The sequence below is a fragment of the Lupinus angustifolius genome, chromosome LG10 (genome assembly GCF_001865875.1).
Source record: "Lupinus angustifolius cultivar Tanjil chromosome LG10, LupAngTanjil_v1.0, whole genome shotgun sequence".
In the NCBI taxonomy this organism is placed as follows: domain Eukaryota; kingdom Viridiplantae; phylum Streptophyta; class Magnoliopsida; order Fabales; family Fabaceae; genus Lupinus; species Lupinus angustifolius.
In genome coordinates this window covers 15,044,226-15,071,759 of record NC_032018.1, presented here as the reverse complement: position 1 = coordinate 15,071,759, position 27,534 = coordinate 15,044,226, and the positions used below count along the sequence as shown (strand labels likewise).

Sequence of the window (27,534 nt, the reverse complement as noted above, 5' to 3'; positions counted from 1 at the left end):
CTCATTCGTCTCCCGTAAATTTCCTCTCCACTACTTCAATATTCACAATGAATAGGCACACTAAGAAAAGTTAGCAAATTAAATCTTTTAATCCATCTTTTATAACAATCTGCATATCCTAAGACATCTCCCATCGGGAATGCTTCTAGTGGGACCCGATCTTAACATTTAAACCTCAACACCACTACGAACCATCATTGAATCACCTTGGACGACTCTCAAGCCAAGCCTCTTACGGTTAGACGATCTTGCTGCATGGGCATATAATACTTCTTAGCACCATTATGAACCATCGCTGAATTACCCTGGAAAGTTAGATGATCTTGCTGCATCGGCATATAATACTTCAATAAAGGTGTTTTATGTTTTATTGAATAGGATTGGAAGTGAATGAATTCTTGATGGCAAACATGCCATTAGACTCTTGCACATGTGAGACTTATCATTCAGACGACTTAAGAAGTCTTCTCTGTATTAAGCCCTCTCGCTCAAGCGAGGGAATCACCATTTTTATATGGCACCTATGGCTCAAGCGGGAGCTGTCTCACTTAAGCAAGAAAACAACCAGTTTGCTTTGTGCATATTTCAACTCAGGCGAGAGCTGTCTCGCCCAAGCGAGAAAAGCCTGAAACTTAGTTAAATTTCTTTTTTCAATGAAAAGTTTTCTCATTTATAACACATGTTTTTAAGCCTTGAATTTAACAATTATCTCATACATATAATTCCTAGAATAGTTATTCGAGCAATATTAAATAGGAGTAATCATGACATCTTCATACATAAACATAACCTAACATAATTCGGCATAAGAAATATTGTCGTACTTAATCCAAACAAAACAAACAATTGATTAAGTACATGCTTTCTTAATACCCAAGACAACTCCAAAGTTGTGAGGGAGTTTGGAGGTCCTAAAGCATATTCGGACACCATTGTGTCATGATGTTTTCTCCCTCACCTGAGTGTGTCGTGCATATTGTTTCCTCGATTCCAGGTGAGCTTAATTCGTTGGGTCTCTTCTCAAACTCTTTATCATGCCAAAATCAAAATAACGCTAGTTAGGTCACTTTGATAATTATTATTCTTACGAAATAACATTTTACGCGAAAATAAAACTTCCGTTCTAAAATTAACCTAATTGCTTTCATCCATCCGATTCAAGGTTAGGTATTTCTTGAATCATCATTTATCATTGAAAGTCTTACGATACAATGACACTTTCTAAAGTAAAGTTTTAACAAAACTTATAACGGAATTATGTCATAATCTATGGATATACACCAGGTTAGTTCCCAAGAAAGAGAGGTGGGTCGTAAAGACACACTTAAATACCAAGTCTTTCCTTCGACAGAACTTTTCTAGATATGTATCGAAAGTGCAAGTGTCAAAGTGTTGCACTATTAAATTGCCTATGTTTTGATGAAGACAAGGATTCATTGAAAGCTTGAAAATGACTTAACAAATCAACATGCCATGGACTCAAGGATATCATATCTAGACTTAGTCTTACAAGAGTCATTTTTAGAGTCATAGATATGTGTCTTAGATACTGAGTCTAGGTTAGGTAAACCTAGGTGCAATTCTCACAAGTCTAAAAACTAATCAAATCATTTACATGAGACATGCCATCTAGATTATTATATGTTCATGCATTAATCATATACGTTATTTGTGCATCATATGCATAATATATTGGTATAACATGTATAGGTGATAAGCATAACATATAAGTGGTGTATCATTTTATCATTTAACTGAAAAATATGCTAGTTAATCAATTAAGTAATGAGTTAATCGATTAACTTGAAATTTGTTTTAACAAATAATTGAAAAACTGAATTCAGTTATTCTCAATAGCCCGTTAATCGATTAAAAGGGCACTTAATCGATTAATTGGGTCTCAAAAAGCTTTTCTATATAAACCGTGTTTTTAGGTCTTACACTACACATCATATCATTCATTTTAGAATTGCTAAGTTGCATAGTTTTCGAGCTCATTTGCGTCATTTTAGGCAAAGAGAAATGCATAGTGAGATAGTGAGAGATAATATCATGTTTAGGGTTTAATTGTGATCTAATTGCATGTGATTAATGTGTTAACATTTGCTATCTTGGTCTTGCATTTCTTTAGAAGAATTCTAGGATAGAAATTCTCTGTTTTCGCACATCAATTAACTCATACATATTCATGCTTACTTGTGAGTCTTGTATAATGTTTTTTAGCTGAGATTTAATTGTGATATTTTGAGCTACATTGTGCTTCATAATACTCTGTTTTTTGTACTGTTTTTAGTGTTGTAATAAGGGAAAACGTCTCTGGGAGTCGTACCACCAAAGAGACTTAATGAGTCTTCACCAAGACTTAGAGGTCTTGAGTTTAGAACGTTCCTTGGCTGGGGCTAGATCATAAGAATGGTTTTCTTAGGCGATTAGGTGAGTAAAACCGAGAAATTGGGTTCTTGTATTCAAGAAGGGAGCATCTAAGTTTGTATATCGGAAGTGTGCATGTAAAAATAAATTCGTTTCAATATTAGTGTAGAAAATATCCCGAGATCAGAAGGGGAGGCTTGGATGTATATTGCAAGTGGACCCGTGATAAGTGTCAAACATACCTAAATTTCATACGATTTTATGGCACTTATCTTAAGCATAATTGAGAAAAACCAACTTAAAACAATACTTTTTTCGATAAAATACCACCATCTTGTATAATTGTGTTTGTATTTCTTTTTAATATGTTTTGTAGGATTTAGAAAGAAAAAGAAAAGAGAATAAAGACTCATGGTCCAAGAAGAAAAAGAAGTCAAACTCAAGGTGCTAAAGCAAGCTACGCTGAGCTGACCGAGCTACGCTGAGCTGACCTCGACACCAGCCTGGCACAGTCGAACCCATCCTGGCTCAATCAAACCAACCTGGCACAGACCAAGTTGCTCAAGCAGACAGCTTAGCGGACCTGCTTGACCGCTCTGCCTAGCACCAGGCAAAGCCTGACACGGTCAGAACACAAGCTTGGCACGGTCAGACACAAGCCTGACACACGCCCAAGCTGCTCAATTAGGCAGCTCAGCGGTGCCACATGTGTGTTCAACGGTGAACCAGACACCTGACCAGGTCAGCAAGCACCAAGCCACGTCTCAGTCAACACGGTCAAAGCTGCTCAAGCAGGTAGCTTAGCGGTGCCACATGTGTAGCTCACGCTCAGCTACTTGCTTGAGTAGCTCAGCTAACCTGGTCCCACGCTCAGCTGCTTGCTTGAGCAGCCTGCCTGACTAGGCCTGGTGCTTGGTGCTTGGTGCTTGGCTGACCTGGCCTGGTGCTTGGTGCTTGACTGGTCTGGCCTGGTGCTAGGTGCTTGGCTGACCTAGCCTGGTGCTTGGCTGACCTAACCTGGTGCTTGGTGTTTGACTAGTTTGGCCTGACCTAGCCTGGTGCTTGGCTGACCTGGCCTGGTGCTTGGCTTGGCTGGATAGCTTTGTGCTTGATTTCTTCATTGTGAAGCAAGCTTTTTTTCTTTGGTTTGTTACTTGATTTTTGTTGGTGACTTGGCACTTTCGGGCTGTTTTCTTTAAGTTAAGGTAATCATTTGATTTTTGTAAGTTGCTTGGCCTACCTTAACTTAGGTTTCTACAAGAAGAAGTAAGCTACCTTTCTTCAAGGCTAAGTAACCAAATTAAGCACATAGCATGCCATGCTTTAACTTGATTACTTTTAGCAATTCATTTTGAGCTTTTTTGTCTTGAACTTTGGTTTGAATTCTTGTCCATCTTTGAATTTATTCTTTAATATTCAATTTCCTACAAAACTCAAAGAAAACTTGGACAAGAATTAATAAAGAACTAATTTATTCAATGATGCAAAATTCACCTAAAAAGTGTTAATTTCAGTTGGTTTTCTACAATTTGCATAGGATAAGGGCCATAAAATGATGGTGAAAAGTGTATATTTTTTGCACTTATCAAGTAATATGTTGTTTGTAATAGAAAACAAAATTGCTTACAATAGTGTTAAAAAATTCATTATATTATTTTAATACTATTATTTTAATTTATTTTTTTTAAGAATTTCCAAAAATTTTATTCCTTATCAAAGTATTTTTTTAACTTAAGACAATTTCAAGTGTCAAATATTCAGAATAAACTTGTAAAATATTCTTTTGGAGTATCTAAGTATACTTTTGATGCATGCTAAGTATAAAATCATTGTCAATGATTAATTTTTACTCCAATTATATTTTTTACTTGAAACTAATACTATTTTGATTCCCAAAACAAAAAATGTAAATAAACTAGAGATAACAATATGTTGTTGATAATAGTAAAAAAATTGATTATAGTTTAGTAAATAACTATTTCATGGTTTTGTATACATATTAGCATTTCAAAATCAAATTGTTATTTTTTAAGAATGGCCAGTTTTTATTATTTATCAAAAACATTCTGAACATAACATGCCGAATAAACTCAAAATTCATTCTTTTGAAAGTGAAAGTAGTGAAGATAAACGTAGTGAAGAATAAAATCATTATGAACATAGCATACTGAATAATCTCACACTTCTAAATTATCATACCATTTTTTATTATTAGAAATGAAAGTAGTGAAGAATAAAAAAATGTTATGGGTAAATAGTATACAAAGTGTGTTATAGTAGAGTAGAGTTAATATTATTTTCATGGAAATATATAAATAGTAGTTTTTGAAAATCGAATTTATTTTTTTATCTCTCTGAATCTATTTTTAGGACCTTAAAGTTAATTTCAACTAATGGAATTTTCAAAGTGTCATACATGCTAAATAAACTTGAGAGCAATTAATTTTTGCTCTCAAATCATATTTTCGAAATGGTGAAGAATAATAATTTGTTACTAGTTATAGTAAAACAAATAGGTTGGTGTCAAAGAATAAAATGAACAAAAGAATAAAGTTAGCGGCTAACCGTACTACTTCTTTGGAAGGGTTTGTATAAATAATAAAACAATAAAGCAATAAATAAATGTTAGTTGTGGAAATGTAAATGATAAAAAGTAAATGTTAGTTGTGGAAAGTACAGGATAGAAAATAAATGTGAGTTGCGGAAAGTAAATGACAGAAAATAAGTGTTAGCGGTTAGTTTATTATTCATCACTCTTTTATTGTCCAGTAACAATCCATTGATCGTATGGCACTTTTTTCATATTAACATTACACCATAATCCAAATCAATATGTAGGAGTATGAGCCCTCTACCCAAGGATGAGATGCTTTTGGATCCAATTGAGATTACAAAATTATTTTTTTGCTTCACATTTGCCATCTCCTTTATCCTCTTGAATTCTAATAAAAAAATTACAAAACTTTACCTAGAAACAAGCCTAGAACCATGACCAGAAATGTCTAGAGAGAAGAAGTGAAGAATGGAGTATTGAAACTGTTTAGAATTGTGGAAGAATAATGTGTTTTTGATGTTGAAGAGGGCCTCTATTTATAGGCAACATGTAACCACATAGCACTCTCTTTGTCCACGTTGGGCACACCACACCCTTCAGCATGGGTTTGATCCATGACAAAGCAGCTAAGTCAGCTGCTTGGGTCGATTCATCAAAGCTAGTTGTGAGCTACTTGACCAGACTATTGTGGGCTATTCTGAAAAGTGCTTAGAAGCCTTGTCAAGTGAGATCATGTATGATGTCATAGTTGCTTGGTGGCTAAGTCAAGTTGACCCTTTTGCTGGGTCCAACCCACCTGGCTGCTTAGGTGGCCACGCTGAGCTGCATGTATGAGCAGCTTTCCCTACTTTGGCCAGGTGTGTCGTTCCAGTTGGGTGATCCTTAGGTGCACGCTGAGCTGCCTACTTCAATAGGTTGGCTTGTGCCAGACTTGAGTCTGACCGTGTAAAACTTGTGCTTGATCGAGGCAAGTTGGTGCCAGTTCAGTTGGGCAGTGTTGATTGTCCATGCCAAGCTGCTAAGTGAGCAACTTCATATTTTTGGTCCATGCTTGTGGCCAAGCACTTAGCTTGCCATGTGTGCATCAAACGTGGCTAATGTGGACACCTCCTTGCCTGGCTATTTTTCTTGATTCTTTTTCTTATGTTTATTTTTCCCATAAAACTTCCCAAAAAGATTTGGAAAAGAGGTGGACAAAATATATAATCAGAGTATGACAATTTACCTAAAAAGTGTTGAATTAAGTTGGTTTTGCATGATTTGCATAGGATAAGTGCCATGAAAAGTTTATGAAAATTTGGTATTTTTGGCACTTATCAAATTCCCCCAACTTAAGACTTTGTTTGTCCTTAAACAAATGGTAAAGCTTGTCCGAATTGGCTTTGGCTAATTTTCAAGATTAGATTGACATGATTTGAAATTTTGCTTAAGCGTGCTCAAAAATTGCCAATGAGATTTTTCAAGATTTGTGAATTTTACACATAATGCTTCAAACATCAATTCTATGCTTATGTTCATCAAAACATGTGTAACAAAATCAAAGCAAATAGTTTTCAATCAAAAAGTGTTTGTTGTTCACACAAGTTCAAAGATATAACTTTTCAAGGGATGTAAGTATTTCACTCAATTTTCAACCATTTGAAAGTAGTAATTTGAACTTGTTCTTTGTCCTACCTAGTCTCTTAAATTGCATTTTCAATCAAGGATCACTAGGGACTTGTTTTCGGTTGTAATGAGGTTAGGCTTGAAAAATTCATGGTTTTTCTTGGATAAGCAAATTTTATTTCAAGAGAGCAAAAAATTTCAAAATGTTTTTTCTCAATGAAGCCCTTCATTTTTGCTTTCCTAACCTTTTAGCTTTTGAACCTTGGCTCTTTTTAAGCTTTATCATTGTATTTTTCAATCTCGTTCTGTTTTTATTTTTTATTTTTGACAACTTTTATTGTTTTTTGTAAAGCCAAGCCTACCAATTTCCCACCAACTTATTATTTTTAATCACTTTAAAAGTTTATGCTCTCTTAATTAGAACTTTTTGTTCTAAATTTTGTTCATGGGTTTGTTTGAAAAATAATAATTCACTTTGTTTGGCTCAAAGGGGCTTATCAAAGGATGATCCTATTTTTTGTTAGACTTTTTGGCCATATTTTGTTCAACTACAGAATAAACATGCTTTGATCCTTTCTTATCAATCTTATGCAATTAAGAGAACTAAAGACTAAAACAAGTTTAATTAGACAAAAAAGATGTCGATTTCACTCTTATTGACATGAGTTTGGCTCCCTCTCTCTTGGTTTGGATTTACAACTTCGTTTTGATTTTTTTTGCAACAATCATGTTACACAAATTTAAAATTCCATTTGCACAAAATTTTCTTCTTATGACATTATGTGATTTTTGACAAAAAAGGTTTTAGGCTTATATCTCATTTTCTTCAATTTTCTTCTTATGACATTATCTCATTTTGCTCATTTTAGGTTTTAGGTTTTAGGCTTAAATCATGCAATCTTTGTTAATTTATTTTGGTTAGCCAAATTCAATCTGGTTTTGAAATTTGTTTTCAGTTTTTATGGACAAACAAATTCTTTCTAAATAAATGTACATTCTACAAAAAATTATAATTTTCACATATTCATCAACCATGTTCCCCCTCTTTAAATGATGGCTTGTCCTTAAGCCAACAAAAATATTGTTTTTGAAAGCAGATATTTGATGAATATGGAAATTTATTAAAAATAAAACTAAACTATAAAAAAGAAATTTGCAAACAATTTAAATCACACAACATAATTTAAACTAAAATTAAAAACAAGGAAGTAAATAACTAACCAACCACTACGTCGCCTCCTAGTAAGTGCTCCTTTAACGTCAATAGCTTGACGCCTATTCTTTCATTTGTAGAGGTTATTATGATGCAATTCCAATGATGGAGCCTGGTTCATCATCCAGGTATGGTTTTAACCTCTGTCGATTCACTGTCCAAGTCGTTTGAGACTTTGGATATTCCAATTCAACTTCTCCATATTCTTTAACATATTTTATCACAAATGGCCCTGACCATATGGTTTTAAATTTTCCCAGAAGAAGTTTCAATCTTGAATTGAACAAAAGTACCTTTTGACCTTTGTAAAAGTCTTTTCTTCGAATTTCGGAGTCATAGTAATTTTTAGCCCTTTCTTTATACAGTCATGAAGATTCATAAGCTTTGAACCTCATTTCCTCTAGTTGATGTAATTGATTCTTTCTTTTTGTTCCTACATCATTTGAATCAAAGTTTAAGAATTTAAGTGCCCAATAGGCTTTATGCTCCAATTCAACTGGTAAATGACAAGCTTTTCCATAAACTAGTTGGTATGAAGTTTGGCCTATTGGTGATTTAAATGCAGTTCTATATGCCCAAAGAGGATCATCCAACTTTTGTGACCAGTCTTTACTTGAGGATGAGACTACCTTTTCTATGATTCTTTTCAATTCTTTGTTGGATAAGGTGATGCTATCTTATCTCTAACATTATATGATTCTAAAACCTTGCGTGATTAGGAATTTAGAAAATGAGATCCTCCATCACTAATGAGAAATCTTGGTGTTCCAAAGTGGGTAAAAATATTCTTGTTCAAAAATTTTATAACTATTTTCCATCCGCTTTTGGTGTTGCCAATGCTTCTACCCATTTAGAAACATAGTCAACAACCACCAAGGTATATTCATTTGAAAATGGTGATGGGAAAGGACTAATGAAATCAATGCCCCAACATTCAAAAATTTCTATTTCTAAAATATTTTGCAAGGGCATTTCATTTATTTTCCCAATTCCGCCAGATATTTGGCATGCATCACATTTTTGGAAAAAACATTTTGGAAACTTTAAAAATAGAGGGCCAGAAAAAACCAGATCGGAGGACTTCCACAGTAGTTCTTTCTCCATTGTAGTTTCCTTCACAGGCTGAATTATGGCAATGCCACAAGATTTTCTGAGCCTCTTTCGAATCAACACATCTTCATATTCTGCTATCGGTTCCTTATTTGAACAAATATGGCTCATCCCAGACATAATGATCAATTTCTAAGAGAAAATTTTGCCTTTGCTAAAATTTGAAGTGTTCAGGAATGATTCTTGAGGCTCTATAGTTGGCTATATCAGCAAACCCTAGTTTGCCTTGAATTAGAAATAGCTTTTCATCTGTGAAGAATTCAACTATTTCTCTTTCTCCCTTTGTGACTTCTTCATTCATCAATCGTGAAAGTGACCTGCTACGATATTGTCTTTTCCACTTTTGTCATGGATTTCTAAGTCAAATTCCTGCAAAAGTAGCACCCATCGTATTAACCTTAGTTTGGAGTCATGTTTCTTTAAAAGGTATTTCATTGCAGCATGATCAGTAAAAATGATACTTTTGGCCCCAATGAAATAACTTCTACATTTTTTAAATGCGAATACAATAAATAACAATTCTTTTTCAATTGTTGCATAGTTACCTTGTGCTTCGTTTAAAACGTTGTTAGCATAATGTATTGTGTGGAACACCTTATCCCTCCTCTGTCCTAGGACTGCACCAACTGCATAATCACTAGCATCACACATGAGTTTAAAAGGTAAATTCCAGTTAGGTGCAATTATGACAGAAGCAGTTACCAAGCATTTTTTCAAAGCTTCCAATGCTTCGAAACAAGATTTGTCGAAATTAAAAGCATAATCTTTAAGGAGAAGATTTTAAAGAGGCTTAGCTGTTTTGGAAAAGTCATTGATGAAGCGGTGATAGAACACTCCATGTCTTAGAAAGCTTCTGATGCCTTTAACATTTGTTGGAGGTGGAAGCTTCTCTATCACCTCAACTTTTGCCTTATCAACTTCAAATCCTTTTTCTGAAATCTTGTGCCCCAAAACAATCCCTTCAGTGACCATGTAGTGGCATTTTTCCCAGTTCAACACCAGGTTGGTCTCCACACATCTTTTTAACACTATTTCTAGATTCTTCAGGCATGAATCAAAAGAATTTCCAAATACCGAGAAGTCATCCATGAAGATCTCGATGCATTTCTCAACTAAGTCTGTGAATATTGCTAGCATGCATCTTTAAAAAGTTGTTGGTGCATTACATAATCCGAATGACATCGTTTTGTAAGCATAGACACCAAAAGGACATGTAAATGCTATCTTTTCTTGATCTTGCGGATCCACAATAACTTGGTTGTATCCCAAATATTGGTCTAAGAAATAGTAGAAGGCTTGCCATGATAATCATTCCAGCATCTGATCCATGAAGGTCAAGGGCAAGTGATCTTTCTGGTGGCTGCAATGAGTTTGCGGTAATCAATGCACACCCTCCAACCAGTAACAACTCTAGTTTGAATGAGTTCAATTTTGTCATTTATGATTACCGTGATTCCTCCTTTCTTTGGAACCACTTGTATAGGACTTACCCATTTGCTTTCTGAAATGGGGTAAATCATTCCAGCTTCTAACATTTTGACCACTTTTTTCCGAACAACTTATTTAATTGACGGATTCAGCCTCCTTTGTGGTTGAGCCACTGGTTTGTAATCATCCTCCATCATAATTTTGTGCATGCAATATGAATTGATTCCCTTCAAATCTTGAAGACTCCAAACAATTGCATGTTGGTGTTCCTCCAAGACTTTTATTAGCTTTTGTTCTTCCAATGTGGAAAGTGAATTGTTGGTAATATCTGGTTTGTTGGTGTTGACTTCTAAGAATGCATATTTCAAATGTAGTGGTAACTTCTTCAGTTCCAATTTGTTTTCCTTACCATCATTTCCACCTTGATCTTTTTCAGGTTTTATGGCCGGAGGAATTAGATCATCCAAAATATTTCTGATTGTTGTTTCTTTTTCTTCTTCCTCCAAATTGAGTTTTTGCATCTACCAAGGTTCATTAGGTTATGGCTGTTTTGAGAAAATTTATTCAAGAATATCGATATGAAAACATTTCCCCTTATATCTTGGATGATGCATGGCTTTGAAAATGACAAACTAAATTTCTTCATTTTGCACTCGAACTATCATTTTTCCATTTTCCATATCTATCCCCTGTTTTGAGTTCCGTAACTCGGAATGGAATTCTGATTGCTCCCTTGGCTTCGAAATATTATTTCAAGTCAAAATAGACCCCAAGTTTGTCCATAACTCATCTCTAGATATTTTTCACTCCGAAATCCAAGTTTCAACGTTCTAAACATAACCCTAAATCGGGAGATTTTTAATCACTGACCGAGTTTTAACCAACAATACTCGGGCATGGTTTTAATCATGACTTTTCATCACATTAGTCACATCACCCATTCCCGAGTCAAGCTTGCTTGTTGAATAAGCAAAAGGACAATCACTTACATAATCGCATTGATCACTCATCAACTCCTTTCACCACCATGATTTTGGGGAACCACTTTGATCTCCCCCCAAATTTGATTTCCCCCTCTATAGAAGTAACCCCTTGGCCTTGAGGGATAACACTCTCTTTCCTCACTTTCTCACTTTGCATTCTAAGCACTTCTAAGAGATTTCAAGGTATTTCTCTTCTTGTTTTCTCAATCTCCCACACATACACCATTAGTTAGTTATCATCTTTTAGTATGTTGTTGTTGATTATGTGATCAACACTATCAACCCTTGTGGTTGCTTTAGAATGAAATGTGTTGCGATGACCATAGAGTTTTATTGAATCAACTTAAGTTAGTTTACTTTAAAGTGGTAAGTTTAACTTAAGAGATCTTGATTTAAAATGTTAACTTTTGATATTTTGTTTTGATTATGTGATCAACACTATCAACCGTTGTGATTGCTTTAGAATGAAATTTGTAGAGATGACCATAGAGTTTTGTTGAATCTACTTTAGTTAGCTTACTTTAAAGTTCTAAGTTTAACATAAAATATCTTGATTTTAAAATATTTTTTTATAAATGAGATCAACACTATCAACACTTGTGGTTGCTTTAGAATTAAATGTGTTGAAATGACAATGGAGTTTTATTGTTCACAAGTATTGAATCCACTTGAGATAGCTTACTTTAAAGTTGTAAGTTTAACTTAAGAGATCTTGATTTAAAGTATTGAATTTGTGTAAGTAACTACTTACCTTAAAGTGGTGAATATGACTTAAAAAGTCTTCATGAAAGTATTAATTTGTGTTAAAGTTAAAAGTACAAGCTTTGTAAAGTCTTATTTGAAAATGGATTGTTTTCTTAAACAAGACTTTCGATGATAAAGGATGATTCAAGAATATGTAATCTTGAACTGGATCGATGAAAGTGATTGAGTCCATGATAGGTTAAAAGATGTCTTTACCTAAGGGTTATTGTGCAAGAAGTTTAACTCGCAAACCTACTAATTTGTTCTTGTGTTTATTTATGAAGCTTCCGAAGTTGGGAAGCATACTCATTTCGCACTTATCACGAAGGGAACCACTCACGTGACACTCTAAGGTGACGGAGAGTACATCGTGACAGAATGGTATCAAGATATGACATCCCGACCTCCTAAACTACCTCAAAAGTTTGGAATTGTCTTGAGTATTAAGAAATCTCGTATTGAATCAATTGTTTGTCTGTTAGGATTAAGTATTGATGATCTCTTAAGTCATATTGTTTAAGTTATGTCTATGTGTTGAGTAATATTGTGGTGATCCATGGATGAACATTACTCGAATAACTTTAACTAGGAAGGATCGACTATCCCTTGAGATATTCGATTTTCTGTATTCCTAAACCCTCTGTCTAATGGTCATAATCGATTACCATGGTTGATAATCGATTATCGATATGAAAAATCAGAATCTTATATTAACTAGGAGTAATCGATTAAACCTTTTACATAATCGATTATCGATATCAAAAATCAGAATCTTGTAGCTACTATAACTAAAAATAATCGATTAAAATGTAACATAATCGATTATCATTATTCTAAAATCTCCATGTCTGATGAACATAATCGATTACTTGGTCTGATAATCGATAAGTTTTTTATTAAAGGAACATTATTGAAACCATTATACGGTGTCGGAATTTATTACAACAAAGCCGAGATCGCGAGCAAAGAATCGACGTGTCATTAAATAAATAAATCAGAAACTTGCTACCTCAATAACTAGCAGGAAAACTTCTTCAACAAATTGGCTCTGATGCTGGGGAATTGCTAAATAATAGGATTTATTATTTATTATGTTATATTATTAATAATCTTGTACAAAGTCTTTTTCTTCACTTTTGTATGAATTAATTGGAATTTGTACAAATAATGTAAATTTTAAATATTTTTTATTCTTAATCACTTACTTTCTTGTGAAAAAAAAACAGAAACGTTTCCTTTAGTGCATGCATTGGAGGAAAAAACAGGTTGAATTTTCTTTCAATCCAAAACTTGAAAAAATTGTACGAAATAAAAATAAAGCCCAATACAAAAACCTCCCCTAGTTATACTGTGGAGGTTAAAAACCTCTGCTAATCGCATAAAAAATCTCTACTAAATACAAAATGTGTTGTAGTGCGTCGAGTACTCTTGTAGCACAAGAGATTTGTTTTGGTTATTAACATTTACTTCTAAACATAACATGAGGAATAAACTCAAAAATCATTCTTTCTCACGCTTCCAAATTATAATACAATTTTAGATTATTAAATATAAAAGTGGTGAATAATAACAAAATGTTATGGGTAAATAGTATGCAAAGTGGGTTATAGTAGAGTTAATATTATTTTCATGGAAATATATCAATAGTAGTTTTTGAAAATCAGATTGATTTTTTTATCTCTCTCAAACTATTTTTTGGACCTTAAATTTAATTTCAACTAATGGAATTTTGGAAATGTCAGCCATGCTAAATAAACTTGTGATAAATTATGTTTAATTCTCAAATCATACTATTGATGCTTGCAAAGCATAATACCATTTCCAATTAGGAAAATTGACACCACACATTTCTTTATGTAAATTATTTACTACTTTGATTTACAAAAATTACATTCCAAAATGAAAAAAAGAAAAAAAACCAAAGATATTTTGATTATTCATATATATAATTCTATTTCGAAGTGGTGAAGCATAATAATTCGTTATTAGTTATAGTAAAAAAAATTGGGTTGTAGTAGAGTAGAGTTTAAAATATTTAGCAGTATTATAACAAGATATCTATTTGAAAATGAATTTCAGTTTTGTTAATAGAATGACCAATTTTTTTAATCTTTCTCAAAGTATATTTAGGAATTTATAGTCAATGTCAATATAAGAAATTTTGAAAGGGTTAAACATGCTGAATAAATTTTAATAATAAGTATCTTGTTGTCTCAAAATATGCTTTTGGAGTCCCAAAATATATTTTTCACGCTTTCTAAGTATAATGCGATTTCCAATGAGTAAAGTTGACTCCAATTATATTCTTATATAAAACTATTACTGTTTTAATTTCCTAAAATTAAATTTCTAAATGGGAAAGGAAAATAAACCAAAGATAGTTTGAATCTCCAAGTCTATAATTTTATATCGAAGTGATGAAGAATAATAATATATTGTTAGAAATAGTAAACAAATTGGCTTACACTAGAGTTAATAACTATCTTATGGTTTAACATACATAATATTATTTGAAAATCAAAATTTGATTTTTAATAATGACCAAATATTTTATTTGTGATGAAACTATTGTTTTGGAACTTAACTCAAGGTTGAACGACGAAATTTGAAAGTCTCGAACATGCTAAGTAACCATGAAAAATATTCCTTTCGAGTCTGAAAACATAACTTTCACGCTTTCAAAGTATAATACATTTTCCAATGAGTAAAATTTCTTACTTCAAATTATTACTATTTTAATATTCATCTTTACAATTTTATATGGAAAAGGTGAAGTATTATAATATGTTATTAGTATTAGAAAACAAAGTAGTTGCCAGTAAAATAAAATAGAGTGGATAATTATTTCCTAATATTATAAAATAGTAGTATTAGAAATTGTAATTGAGATTTGTTTATAGAAAAATTGTTACATCGTGTTTTTCTGGTTGCATTTAATTCATTAATTAACTGTTGCGGATTAAATCTAGAAATTAATCGGTGATGTTTTAGGCTAAACCTTAGTTGAGTTTAGTCTTGTATTGTGATTTTCTTTGTTGCCCTAATTTTTCAACATTTTGGGAAGCTGAAAGTCTTCGAGACTATTTTGGGCATAAATGTGCATCGAGGAACATAAGGTCACCTATGCGACCTACATGCTGATGAAGGAGACTGAGAAGTGGTGGGAGTTTACGAAACGCCAGATGGAACATGAACATCAAGTTGTTTACCATGAGTGGAGCTAAATTTGAGGATGATTGTTGAAAGAGTTTTCTTCGCGATGCTGTGCTAATTATTTTTTTTAGTCAAGTTTCTGATTCTTATTTATTTACTTGGTTTATTTTGTGCTCGTCATCTCAGCTTTGTTGGAATAAATTCCAACGCCGGTTTAATGGTATGAATTTAGTAAATTAATACAAGTGATAATGAATGATATTTAATTAGTACCAGGTTTCTGTCAACACATCTTTCCAAGACTATCTCCAGATTCTTCAGGCATCTATCAAAAGAATCTCCAAATACTGAAAAGTCATCCATGAAGACCACAATGCATTTTTCCACCAAATCGGCGAAAATAGCCAGCATGCAACTTTGAAAAGTATTTGGAGCATTGCACAATCCAAATGGCATCTTTCTGTAGGTGTAGACACCAAAACGAAAAGTGGATGCTATCTTTTCTTGATCTTATGGATCTACAACAAATTGGTTGTATCCTGAGTAACCATCTAGGAAATAGTAGAAGGCACGCACTGATAATCTTTCTAACATCTGGTCTATGAAGGGCAGGGGAAAGTGGTCTTTTCTAGTAGCCGTATTGAGTTTACGGTAATCTATGCACACTCACCAATCGGTAACAGCTCGAAATGGAATGAGCTCATTAATGTCATATCGGATTACCGTAATTCCTCCTTTCTTCGGTACGACTTGTACAGGACTTACCCATTTGCTGTCGGAAATGGGGTAAATCATCACGACTTCTAACATTTTTACCACTTCGTTCCGAACAAGTTTTTTCATTGTCGGATTGAGCCTCTTTGTGGTTGAGCTACTAGTTTGAAATTATCCTCCATCATGGTTTTGTGCATGCAGTAAGAAGGACTGCTTCCTTTTAGATCTTTCAAAGTCCAACCAATTGCTTGTTGGTGCCTTTTCAAGACTTGTATTAGCTTGTTTTCCTCCAAGGTGGATAGCAAGTTGTTGATGATAACTAGTTTGCGGGAGTCACCTTTTAGAAATACATACTTTAAATGAGATGGTAACTCCTTCAGTTATGATTCTAGTTCTTTTCCCTCATCTCCACCTTGGTCTAGTTTAGGAGAAATTTGATTATCAGATGAATTTCTGATCAATTGTTCTTTTTCTCCATCCTCTAGATTATGTTCTTGCATGTCACAAGAGTTATCAAGCTGAGGTTATTCTGAGCAGATTCCTTCATGAATATCGATCTGGAAACATTTCCCCTTATCTCTTGGATGATGCATTGCCTTGAAAATGTCAAACTGAATTTCATCATCTTCTACTCGAACTATCAGTTGGCCATTTTCCATACATATCCCAATTTTTGCTGTTCTCATGAATGGACATCCCATAATGAGTGGGATTTCTACATCTCCAGAGAGGTCAATAACGACAAAGTCTACAGGAATCAGGAACTTATCCACTTTTACTAACACATCTTCTACAACCCCTTCCCGATATTTAATGGATCTGTCAGCAAGTTGCAGAGACATTCTGGTTGGTTTTAGTTGCAACCCCCCTATTCTCCTCATCATTGAAAGTGGCATTAGGCTAACACTTGCTCCAATATCAACTAGTGCTTTGCCTATTGAAACTTCCCCAATTGTCATCGGAATAGTTATGCTTCCTGGATCTTTTAGTTTGTGAGGGACATTTGTTTGAAGGATCACGCTGCAGGTTGCATTGAGTTGGACAATATCTTTCTCGTGATGTTTCCTCTTCTATGATAGCAGTTCTTTCATGAACTTGGAATAAGTAGGAATTTGTTCCAATGCCTGGGAGAATGGAATGTTGATTTGTAATATCTTGAATATTTCCATAAACCGAGAAAATTGCTCTTCCTCTTTGAGTACATTCTAGCATTTCATTTCTAAACTTTATATAAGTATTTGAGTTCTGAAATTGTCTTTTCAAATTGTATTTTCATTGTTTGTATTTACTTCATGTCATTATAATGATATTTATGAATTTTCAATTATCATTGATAATGAAATTTATATTTTTGATAGGGTATGTTCTCTTTATGTCTCAAATTGAATATACAAGCTATCAACTTTCCTTCTATCATATCCTATTTTTAAATATAGGAATGTAATCTTGAATTAGTAACTTATTGACCATTTTGTTTTGCCATATGAACTTTAAAAATCAGTGAATGCCAAGATGCTCCTTTATTTGATAAATACTTTCTTTCATCTCTCACTATAATGTGACACGTGCAAATTTCAAATCTTGCTGAAAGTTTTTGTTAGTTATGATTATTTCACATGTGTCACGTGACATATTGCTATTTCTATCTAGTTTGTGTTCATTTAACAATTCAAATTTTTGTTTCGAACTTTTACTCTCATGCAAGTTTTGACTTATAAGAACCTAATCTCAATCTATAATTTTATCAAAAATGTCATTGTAGTCTTCATCCATTTTTTTACTAATCATTTTGAGTGATTGGTCCCTTGATAGATCCAAGTGATCTAACTTTTTAATAATTATTTGGTAAAGTTTGTACTCATTGAAATAGTTTTTATTCAAGTTGTGTCTTCAAACCCTATTGTTGTATTTTGACATCTTGAATTTGACTACATGATAGTTCATGATTTCATTATGTTGTAATAATTCATGTGTGGTTCCCTCCCGTGACTAACAGCTAAGTTCTCTTAAATGTTTTAATCATTGAGGTTTTGTTTGATTGTGTGTATCTTATGTTTCATGATTAATTTATAATCTTATTTCCCTTCCTAACAAAATTTTGGGGACGAAGTTTCTGGTTAGGAGGGGAGGATTGTAACACCTGCAATTTTCTATTCTTATGTGAGTGAAAAATATGGATTTGCTTTAATCTAACTATAGACAAACGTGTTTTTAGATGAGTTATTGATCTTTTAATGTTTTATCCAATAAGTTTATGATTAAATAATTTCATTAGCTATCTTGTAGTTAAGTGAATCCTTATCTTCCAATAGTTAGATTTGTTTAAAATATATAATGGAAGATAAAAAATTAGACTATATTACATTATTCAAATATTTTTAAATACATAGCGAATTTGCATTAAATATGTTTTATGACTATTCACATTTTAGTAATTAAGTTACTGAATAATATAGTGGATTTTATTTATTTTGATAACATTATCTTATTATAGTTTGAATAACTTTGTTTATCATAACTTTATCCTAAAATATTTTGATAGATCATATATCAATTTATCACTAACTAAATGATACCTACCTTATTATATACACATATTATCTACATATTTACATCCATATATTGTATGTATTTGATGTTATAAGTCTCACGACTTGTTGTTCATCACACCTCCTATTTCTTAATATAATATATCCGATGAACCCATTTTGTAACCAACCATCACAACTCTTCCATAACCTCCTCCTCATTCTACCTCATACATTTTTCTTTTCATTCACATACAAACATGCCACCCACACATCCTTCAACCATTATTACTTCCTCTTCTCCATATATAGTAAAACTTGTCACAAAGAGAGGATAAAATAATTCTATCCAATCCATTATAAGGTTTGTCTTTGTTTTATTTGAATTTAATTAGTGATAGATTCCATAAATTTTTTGGTGCAGTAGTGATTATTTGTTATATGTGTCAAGATAGGAAGTGATATTTTTATAAATTATGAGATACATGTTTATATAAATCATTTATATGTGGGGAGTGAGATTTGACAAGTAGGATAGATGTTTTGTTCAAAATCATTATTATTCTTCTCTTACACAATTTCAATGGAATTTTGAATCATACTTGAACATATTTTAATATTGGTTGAAAACTTCAAATGAAGACAAAGTTATCATAATTGCCCAATTTTTGTAAAAAAAAGTTAGATCTATTCACAGTTCTGTATCTGCCTAATGTGCTCTAAATCACTGTGACCTTAAAATGAAAGTCATTCCCTTTTCACTTTTATGATAATAATATGATTCCACCTACTTATAAAGAAAATGACAAGAGTCATTTTGTCTCTATACATTGTATCATGCGTATTATTTAATATTTTTCAATTGAAAATTAATATTATGCAATATAACTTCAATATGCGTTATTAGATTCATAGGTGTTGCAACTTTTGTTTTTCTTTTGCTTGATGAAAATTATATTATGCCATATATTATATACAATTAAAGTATTTCATGCATATATCTATTTAGATACACACGTCCCATAATCATCTTTTCTGATTAGTTGTACATCGAGCTAATATGATTATATATATACTATACCTTTTATCATTTCTTCTAAGTTCTCCTTCAAAAACGGAGGGGTCAGTGTTTATGAACTGCATAATATTCACTAAGTGACTATAATCGTTTTAAAGCAGATACTTTGGTTGTTTGAGTTATTGGTTTGTGTTAAATTAGTTGTTAGATTGAGATAGATTTGAATCTAATTGTTGTCTTGTTTGTGATTCGCATGTGTATGAGAAAACTTTCTGAATTTGTAGGAGACGACGAGATATCTAGTTTGTTTGTTGCACAAGGAGTTTATGTAAACCCAGGTGAGGGATAAGACCATTGTGGTCTTAGAGTATTTCATTGAAGTCCTTCTCTCCGATTCCCTAAAAAATCTAAGAGTCTTCTAGATTAGGAACTCCTATGGAAACATGTTTTCCATGTAAGAGTCCTTAATATTTTTCACGAGGTTGTATAGAGTCTTAGATATTTGATTATGCTGGAAAAATATGTGTATGAATTCGTTTTTGTGTAACATAATGTAAGGTACTAGCTTATAGTATTACTTCATTAGGAAAGGTTGTTAAATAATTATGTTTGTATGCATTTGAGTATTGTAATAAATTGAGAAATTGTTTTATATGCTAAATGTTTGTGACAAGGTTGTAATTTAGAAATATCTCAATTGCAATGGTTATGTTATTGATTGTTGTATAGTTGTATTAAAATGAAAAATATATATAAGTGAGTGTTGTTTTGATATGGGAAAATATATTAAGTTGATTTCTATATTTATTTCAAAATATATAAATCGATTCTTATATTTAATGGGAAATATATACACTAGTAATAATATTGATATGGAAAATATGCAAGTTTGAAATTAAGGTTTTGCACATTGATCTTGGATTCTAAGTTAGCGTCTTGAGCTCGTCCATTAGACTTTACTTGATAGAAATGCATTGAGACTAAGATGACTAACTTAGGTAATATTTGTTGAAATAAAAAATTGGAAAACCTTGATTAAAAGACTTAATGAGCTAACTTCGGTTAATGTGCATGCATTGCATTCTTGTAGTTGGAGAAAATGGAAAGATACAATGATAGAAATATCATTGAGATTTGGATAGGGCGACAATGACGGTGATTCGTCAAGAAGACTTGAGGGATTGCTTAGGTGGGAAAGTCTAGTGAGGGTCTAGGTTCATTACCCACCAAGATAGTCTAATATGCAAACTAAGCAGTCTCTCACACCCTCTTGTACATTCCATCATCGATAGAGATGAATCCTGAAACAGACTGAGCTTACCACGTATGCACCTCAAATAGAGGTACTGGACAAAAATTGATATTGTTACTTGTCGTTGTTAAGGATATTTGTACTCTCGGTTGCTTTCCCACTAGGATCTTGGCCTTCGGGTAATGTATTTTTGGTGGTGATTGATTTGTTGAATTGCATACTGTATTGGTTGAATGATATATTAATTGGGGATGTGAATATCCTCATGTATAAGACACTAACTTCATACATCATTTGCATATGTTTGACATTGTTTAATTATAGTGTTGTTATAGGGTGTCTCACGATAATGTTATTTCTCTATATAAGTCCACGTTGTGGTCGCCGTAGTTGGTTCCTAGTCCCTTTTCTTTGTCTTCTCTTTTGTCTATACTATGTGTATGAACATGTTTGTTGAAGTTTCTCTATGGATATCTATTGATGAAAATATAGACAACAAGAACTTAGCTAATGTATAGTTAAGTATCTTATCTATATTGGGATTTTTGGCTCTTAGTTAGGAATACCCTTGGTCTTTTGAACTAATTTTCGTATAAGTTATATTTTATGAAAAATATTTACGAGCGATTTTTTTTCTTACATGATGTCATTTATAATAATTATATTATGATTAAATTAATGATTTTCTAAAGCTACATACTTAACAATAGATAGTTATATAAAAATGGTTTGGAGGTTGAATGTGATACCTCGTTTTTAGGAAATGATAATATTGAATATTTCTACATCTTGAACATGTTAAAGAAAAAGGAAGATTCAATTCACTCTGATTTTCTAACTACAATCATAACTCCCTTTAATTTAAATTTTAATGGTTTGATGATGAGTCAGGTGACCAAGGATGTCTAAGTTCAATGTATTTCCTCAAAAAGGAAACAATATCACACTCTAACTTCATGGTAGTCATGTAAGGAAATGGTTTAACACGACCATATCTCCTTTGGCATATAAGGTAACTTTCCATGAGCCCCATAATGCTGATTGTGCATGCCATAAGTATTGTGATTCAATTCAAATGCTTCCCTCCAATAAGGAAACAATTCAACACACCTATACCAATAAGGAAACTCCCATACGACCTTTAAATGTTATTTTCCGAATGATATCACACCTTCTTTCAAGAAAGGCAACAAATCGTTTCTCCTCCTCTTAGATCCACATGTCTCCTTTCAAAAAGGAAGTAATCTCCCCTTTAAAGTCACATGTCAATCCTCTAATAAACAAAATAAATCATTTTGTCTTAAGTTATCATGTCAATCTACCAAATGTGAAAATAAATCATTCTACATGCCTAATCCAAGAAGGAAAGAATTCCTCCACACGCCTACTCCAAAAGAGGCAATAGTTCTTTAGGAATTACAATAGTTTATTGTCTAACACGAAATAATAAAAATACCCTAAAGTACTTGTGGGACAAAAGACCCCCACTTTATTAAATGCAACTCAAAATGTATCATGTTTTCCCAAAAACCATGGGCCCTATTTGGATCACATCATACCCACTTTCTTAGAGTAATTTCGACCTCGAATTTAGGTCATCTTAACCCCTAGGATCAAAGACAAACCTCGTCATTCGTGCACGAAATGTCTACACACATTCATTTTTGTGCACCTCCTTAATAATGAAATTAGCACAATGGAAATCATCATCCTCATCTCCTGGATCAAAAAACAACCTTGTCAATTGCCCAAGACACCACCTATCAAAATCATCATGGGTTGTACCCCTAATGAATAGTTCAGCAACAACATGATACACATTAATGACTTCCTTGATTGGTAAAAAATGAATTTTAGAAAATCCATTTTTCACCATAAAAGTTGAATCTTCATCATAGAGTTTTTCCTTCAGCATATCAACATCACCCATTGAAAGATATCCATTGGAGGTAATGTAAAAACCAATTACTCTTAAAGGTGGAGGATCAAGTGGTTTCTCCTTGGAAAAGAATTCACCAATTTTCTGAAAAAATTGCTTAACAAAGATTGACAAAGGACCTCCATGAGAAGGATTAGTAAATTAAAATTGTCCACAATGGGGTAGGTTCAATTCTTGTTCTAAAATCAAAACATCATGAACACCACTTTTTTGGTAAACGAAATTTCTTTGTTCTCTCTGTCACCCTCATGAATGTTTTCTCCTTCTCAATCTTTCCCTCACTCTCATTTTCACACTTATTTTTTCTTCCATTTGAAACTCCTCCTCTTGACTTTTTTTTTACATTTTTGTACACAACCTTTCTGTTCTCTCTTCCTCAAACTTTTCTCTCAACTTTTGTTGATCTTCACTTACTTGCTTAGGAGATAAGGAAGACAACACGACCTTTTAGTTTTGGTGTGAAAACGTGTATCTGTTTAAGAAATCATGGATGGCTCTCTTATCAAATTTTCATGAACGACCCAAAATCATATGATTGGCCTCTATTGGAACCACATCACAAAGAATTACATCATTATAATCCCCTATTGAAAAAGTAACTCCAATTTGCTTATCTACAATCACTTCCCGATCTTCACTTAACCATTCAAGCCGATAAGGAGTTGGATGTGGTATAGTCCCAAGATGTAGCTTTGAAACCACTCTTGAAGTAACCATGTTAGTACAACTGCCACTATCAATTATCAATAAGTATACCCTTCTATAGATCAAATATCTAAAATGAAAGATGTTGTCCCTTTGGTGTTCCTTGTGGTCCTTTTATAGGGCCCTCAAGAGCCTCCTCACCATGGGAATTGTTTCAAAATTTCATCCAAGACGTGAAACACTTTGACACTTGCACTTTTGTTTGTTGAGTCATCTTCAAGCATTCCATGAATCCTTGTCTTGATCAAAACATAGGCAATTTAATAGGGCAACACTTTGACACTTGCTCTTTCATTCTCCCCTTTTTTTATGATGACAAACTCCACACCAAATCTTGTTTTGATGCATAGCTTTATGATGGTTATAGAATGAACACATGGTTGTTAAAGCGCATAGTTGGATAACAGAAGCTGAATTTTTATTTACAACCTGTAAATCACATCAAACAACAAAGCAACCTTTCTCCCCCTTTTGACATTATCAAAAAGATAAATGATTTAATCAAGTCAAAAGTAAGAAGAGTTATATAATGAATTCAAAGTTGTTATCAATCAATTAAATTTGGGGCTTCAATTAATTAACCAGTTGAAGGAAGCTTGAACAAGTGCACATGTTTATATGGATTTAATCAATTAAGGATATGCATTTAATCGATTAAAATGATAGAATATAGTAAATGAACAAGGTTAATGGCATGAAAGGTTATACAACTACAAATTGAGCATGTAATGATCAAGCAATATTATTATAACATGTTTACAGTAGGCTCAATCAAACATAAAAGATGCAGATAACCAGTCATGGTCAAGTACCATTAAATAATATTCATACTATATATGACATAGATATGCATATGATATAGGCAATATAATACAAAAATCAGCGATGATTAAAGCACAATCTGATATCATGCATATCAAGTGATAAGAGTTTAGCAAAAGTAGATGGAAACTATTACAATCCAAACAAAAGTAAAGAAGTAAAATGTCTCAAGAGTACAACCCAACAAAATACATGAAAAATTAGCCAATAGAATAACTAAACTAAAGGGAACTTAGGGTCTAAGGTCTTATAATCTAAGGATGCAGAGGAAGGTCTCTGTCATGAGGAATGGTCAGACTACTATCTCCCTGAATGAGGACTCTAAGCTTCTCAAATTCTGCACATAACCTATCATTCTATGCTTCAACAATGTTTTGAACAAAGCTCCTCATAGACAGATAGTGGTTATCAATGTAGGTGACCTGTCTTCCCTCAAATTGCTCCAAATCTGTATGATACGAGTCCTTCAAAGTCTGAAAATGTAGATCCATTTTATTATTCCACCTTTGCTCCATTGCATCCAACTAAGCTAATCCAAAGGATGGCACCTGCGGTGCTGTTCTAGACGACTCCCCCTGAGTTCCTGCATTAGGCTGATCTGTTCCTGCCAGATCCTCATCTCCAGATAAGTCCAAGTCCACAGTAGTGTTAAAATCCTCTTGGTATTTCCAAGTATTTCCATACTTGTAAATACCCATCTTTTGGATTAGACTTTCACCAACTAGATGATCTTTATCAGAAGACTCCATGATGATGGTATCAGACACATCAATATGCAGATAATCTATGATCCTCGAAATGAATATGCTATAGGGAAGTAGCTTGGATTGTGATGTTGACACACTATACATGAACTTCAGAATCTCCCTGGGCCAATTAATCATGACATTTTCCTTAACAACATACATAAACCTTAAGTCATTCACAATTGGTTGTGCATGATTCATGTTTCTTTGAACTAAGATATACGCTATCAGATAGTGCAATAGCCTATTTTCCATAGATAATGACCTAACTTTTGTTAATTCTCCTTGGATATACAGATGGGGACCTCTCAAACAAGACTTGTAAACCTCAGCAACATCAAATGAATTCTTGTCCAAGTCACAATTACCAATGCTTGCACCATTGGTGGATAAACCTTCCACATTCATGAAAATATCCTCACTTAGCTCAAATAACTTTCTAGAAACCACAGACCAATACTTGCCATCCTTGTATCTGAAGTTGGCATAAAATTCTCTAACTAAGGCATGGTAAATATATCCCTTCAATTCCAAGAAGGTGACAACTCCTTGAGCATGAATTCCTTGCGGAAACTCAAAATTTTGTTCCACCATCCAGGTTAAATTGACATACCTGATGTAAGTTGGTTTCCTCCCCTAAAACTTTGACAATCGAGTCTTCTGTAGTATGAGAGAGTAGTAGGGGTCTCTACGGTCCTGCCCCACATTCGGATTCGGTGGAGTAGGAATGAGAGTCCTTCGTGGGCATTGAGCATTTGTCTTAATCCTTTTTTACTGTCCTCTTTGCATTTTGAGTGCAAAACCGAGTTGAAGAAGGATTTTTGGGGAAACCTAACCTTAGGATTTTGGAATTTGGAAAGTGGGGTTTTTGGATAATTTTGAGAGGAAATAGGATGAATTACAGTGTAATGTGGGTGAAGGATGAGGTTTATTTTTATATTTGGCTAAGAAATCAGATTATGTTGTTGCCTCTGAGATTTTGAGAGCAAGGGTATAGAGAGGATTTGAAAAAAAGGGCAAAAATTCACCCTATTTAATCGACTAATACGCTTCAGATTTGGAGAAACAAAATTTATTTTTAATCAATTAACCACTATTCTTAATCGATTAAAATGATTTCCAGTAGCCAAAATTTATTTTTAACAAAATTTAATCGATTAATGTTCCACCTTAATCGATTACCTAGGCTCATTTTTCTGAAAAACGGAATTTTAACTATGATTAAGAATAGTGGTTAATCGACTAATACGCTTCAGATTTGGAGAAACAAGAAGGTTTTCGAGTTTTAGGAGCATGCAAAGATTTCTAACATATATCAAGCAATTCTATGCAAACAAACATATATATAGAGCAGATTATAATATATCATGGATCATATTAGGAATAATATGCATTCAACAAGTATTCATTTTGAAGCATATTAGACATTTAGCATGTGAGGCATATAATAAAGAGTTAGAAGATTTTAATCAAGATATTTTTCATTAAGGATTCCAAGTTCTCTTCGAAGAATATAGGAAGTATCTCATGAGAGGGGCTTGGTGAAAATATCATCTAATTTCTTAGTAGTTTCAACAAATTCAAGCATACAATCGCCTTTTTGAACATGATCACGCAATAAATGATGTCTAATTTATATATGCTTGGTTCTTGATTGAAAAACGGGATTCTTGGATAGGTTTATGGAACTTGTATTATCACATTTAATGAGTATCTCTTCTAGTTTAAGACCAAAGTCCTTAAGTTGCGGCTTCATCCATAGGATTTGAGCGCAACACACACCGACGACAATGTATTCCGCTTCGGTGGTGGACAAAGCAACACATGCTTGCTTTTTACTATGCCATGCAACTAAGGAACTGCCTAGTTAGTGACATGTCCCACTAGTGCTCTTCTGATCCAGCTTACATCCAGAAAATTCAGAATTGGAATATCCTACCAATGATAGTGAGGCATCCCTAGGATACCATAATCCCATATTTATTGTTCCTTTTAAATATCTCATGATTTGTTTAACATCACTATAGTGTGAATCTTTAGGAGATGCTTGAAATCTAGTACACATGCAAACACTAAACATAATATCGGGGCGGCTCACAGTTAAGTATAATTAAGATCCAATTATCCCTTGATACTTTGTAACCTCAATCGCTTTTCCCTTTTCATCTTTGTCTAGATAGCAAGCGAACACCATATGTGTAGAAGCTTCTTTACATTTTTTCATGTCAAACTTTTTGAGTAACTCCTTGTAATACTTTGATTGATGAATGAAGATACCACTTTCCATTTGTTTAATTAGTAGCCCAAGGAAGAAAGTCAGCTCACTCATCATCGACATCTCAAATTCTCCCTACATCATCTCAGAAAATTCTTTACAAAGAATGTCATTAGTAGATCCGAAAATTATATCATCAACATATATTTGAACTAATAATACATGATCATCTAATCTACGGATAAAGAGGGTAGTACAACCATACCCCTCACGAACCCTTTTTCCAAGAGGAAAGAGCTCAATCTGTCATGCCAAGCTCTGGGAGCTTATTTCAGGCCAGAAAGGGCCTTCTTTATCTTATATACATGATTTAGATTTTAAAATTTTCAAAGTCAGGAGGTTGATCAACATATACCTCCTCTTGAATGTAGCCAT

At 33.2% G+C, this 27,534-nt stretch overlaps 1 protein-coding gene across 1 annotated transcript; it reads right to left on the bottom strand.

The window, feature by feature from the left end:
* On the bottom strand, positions 16,399–16,833 carry LOC109358049. Its single transcript, XM_019602117.1, has one exon. The coding sequence runs from the start codon at positions 16,831–16,833 to the stop codon at positions 16,399–16,401; it is 435 nt and encodes a 144-aa protein (XP_019457662.1).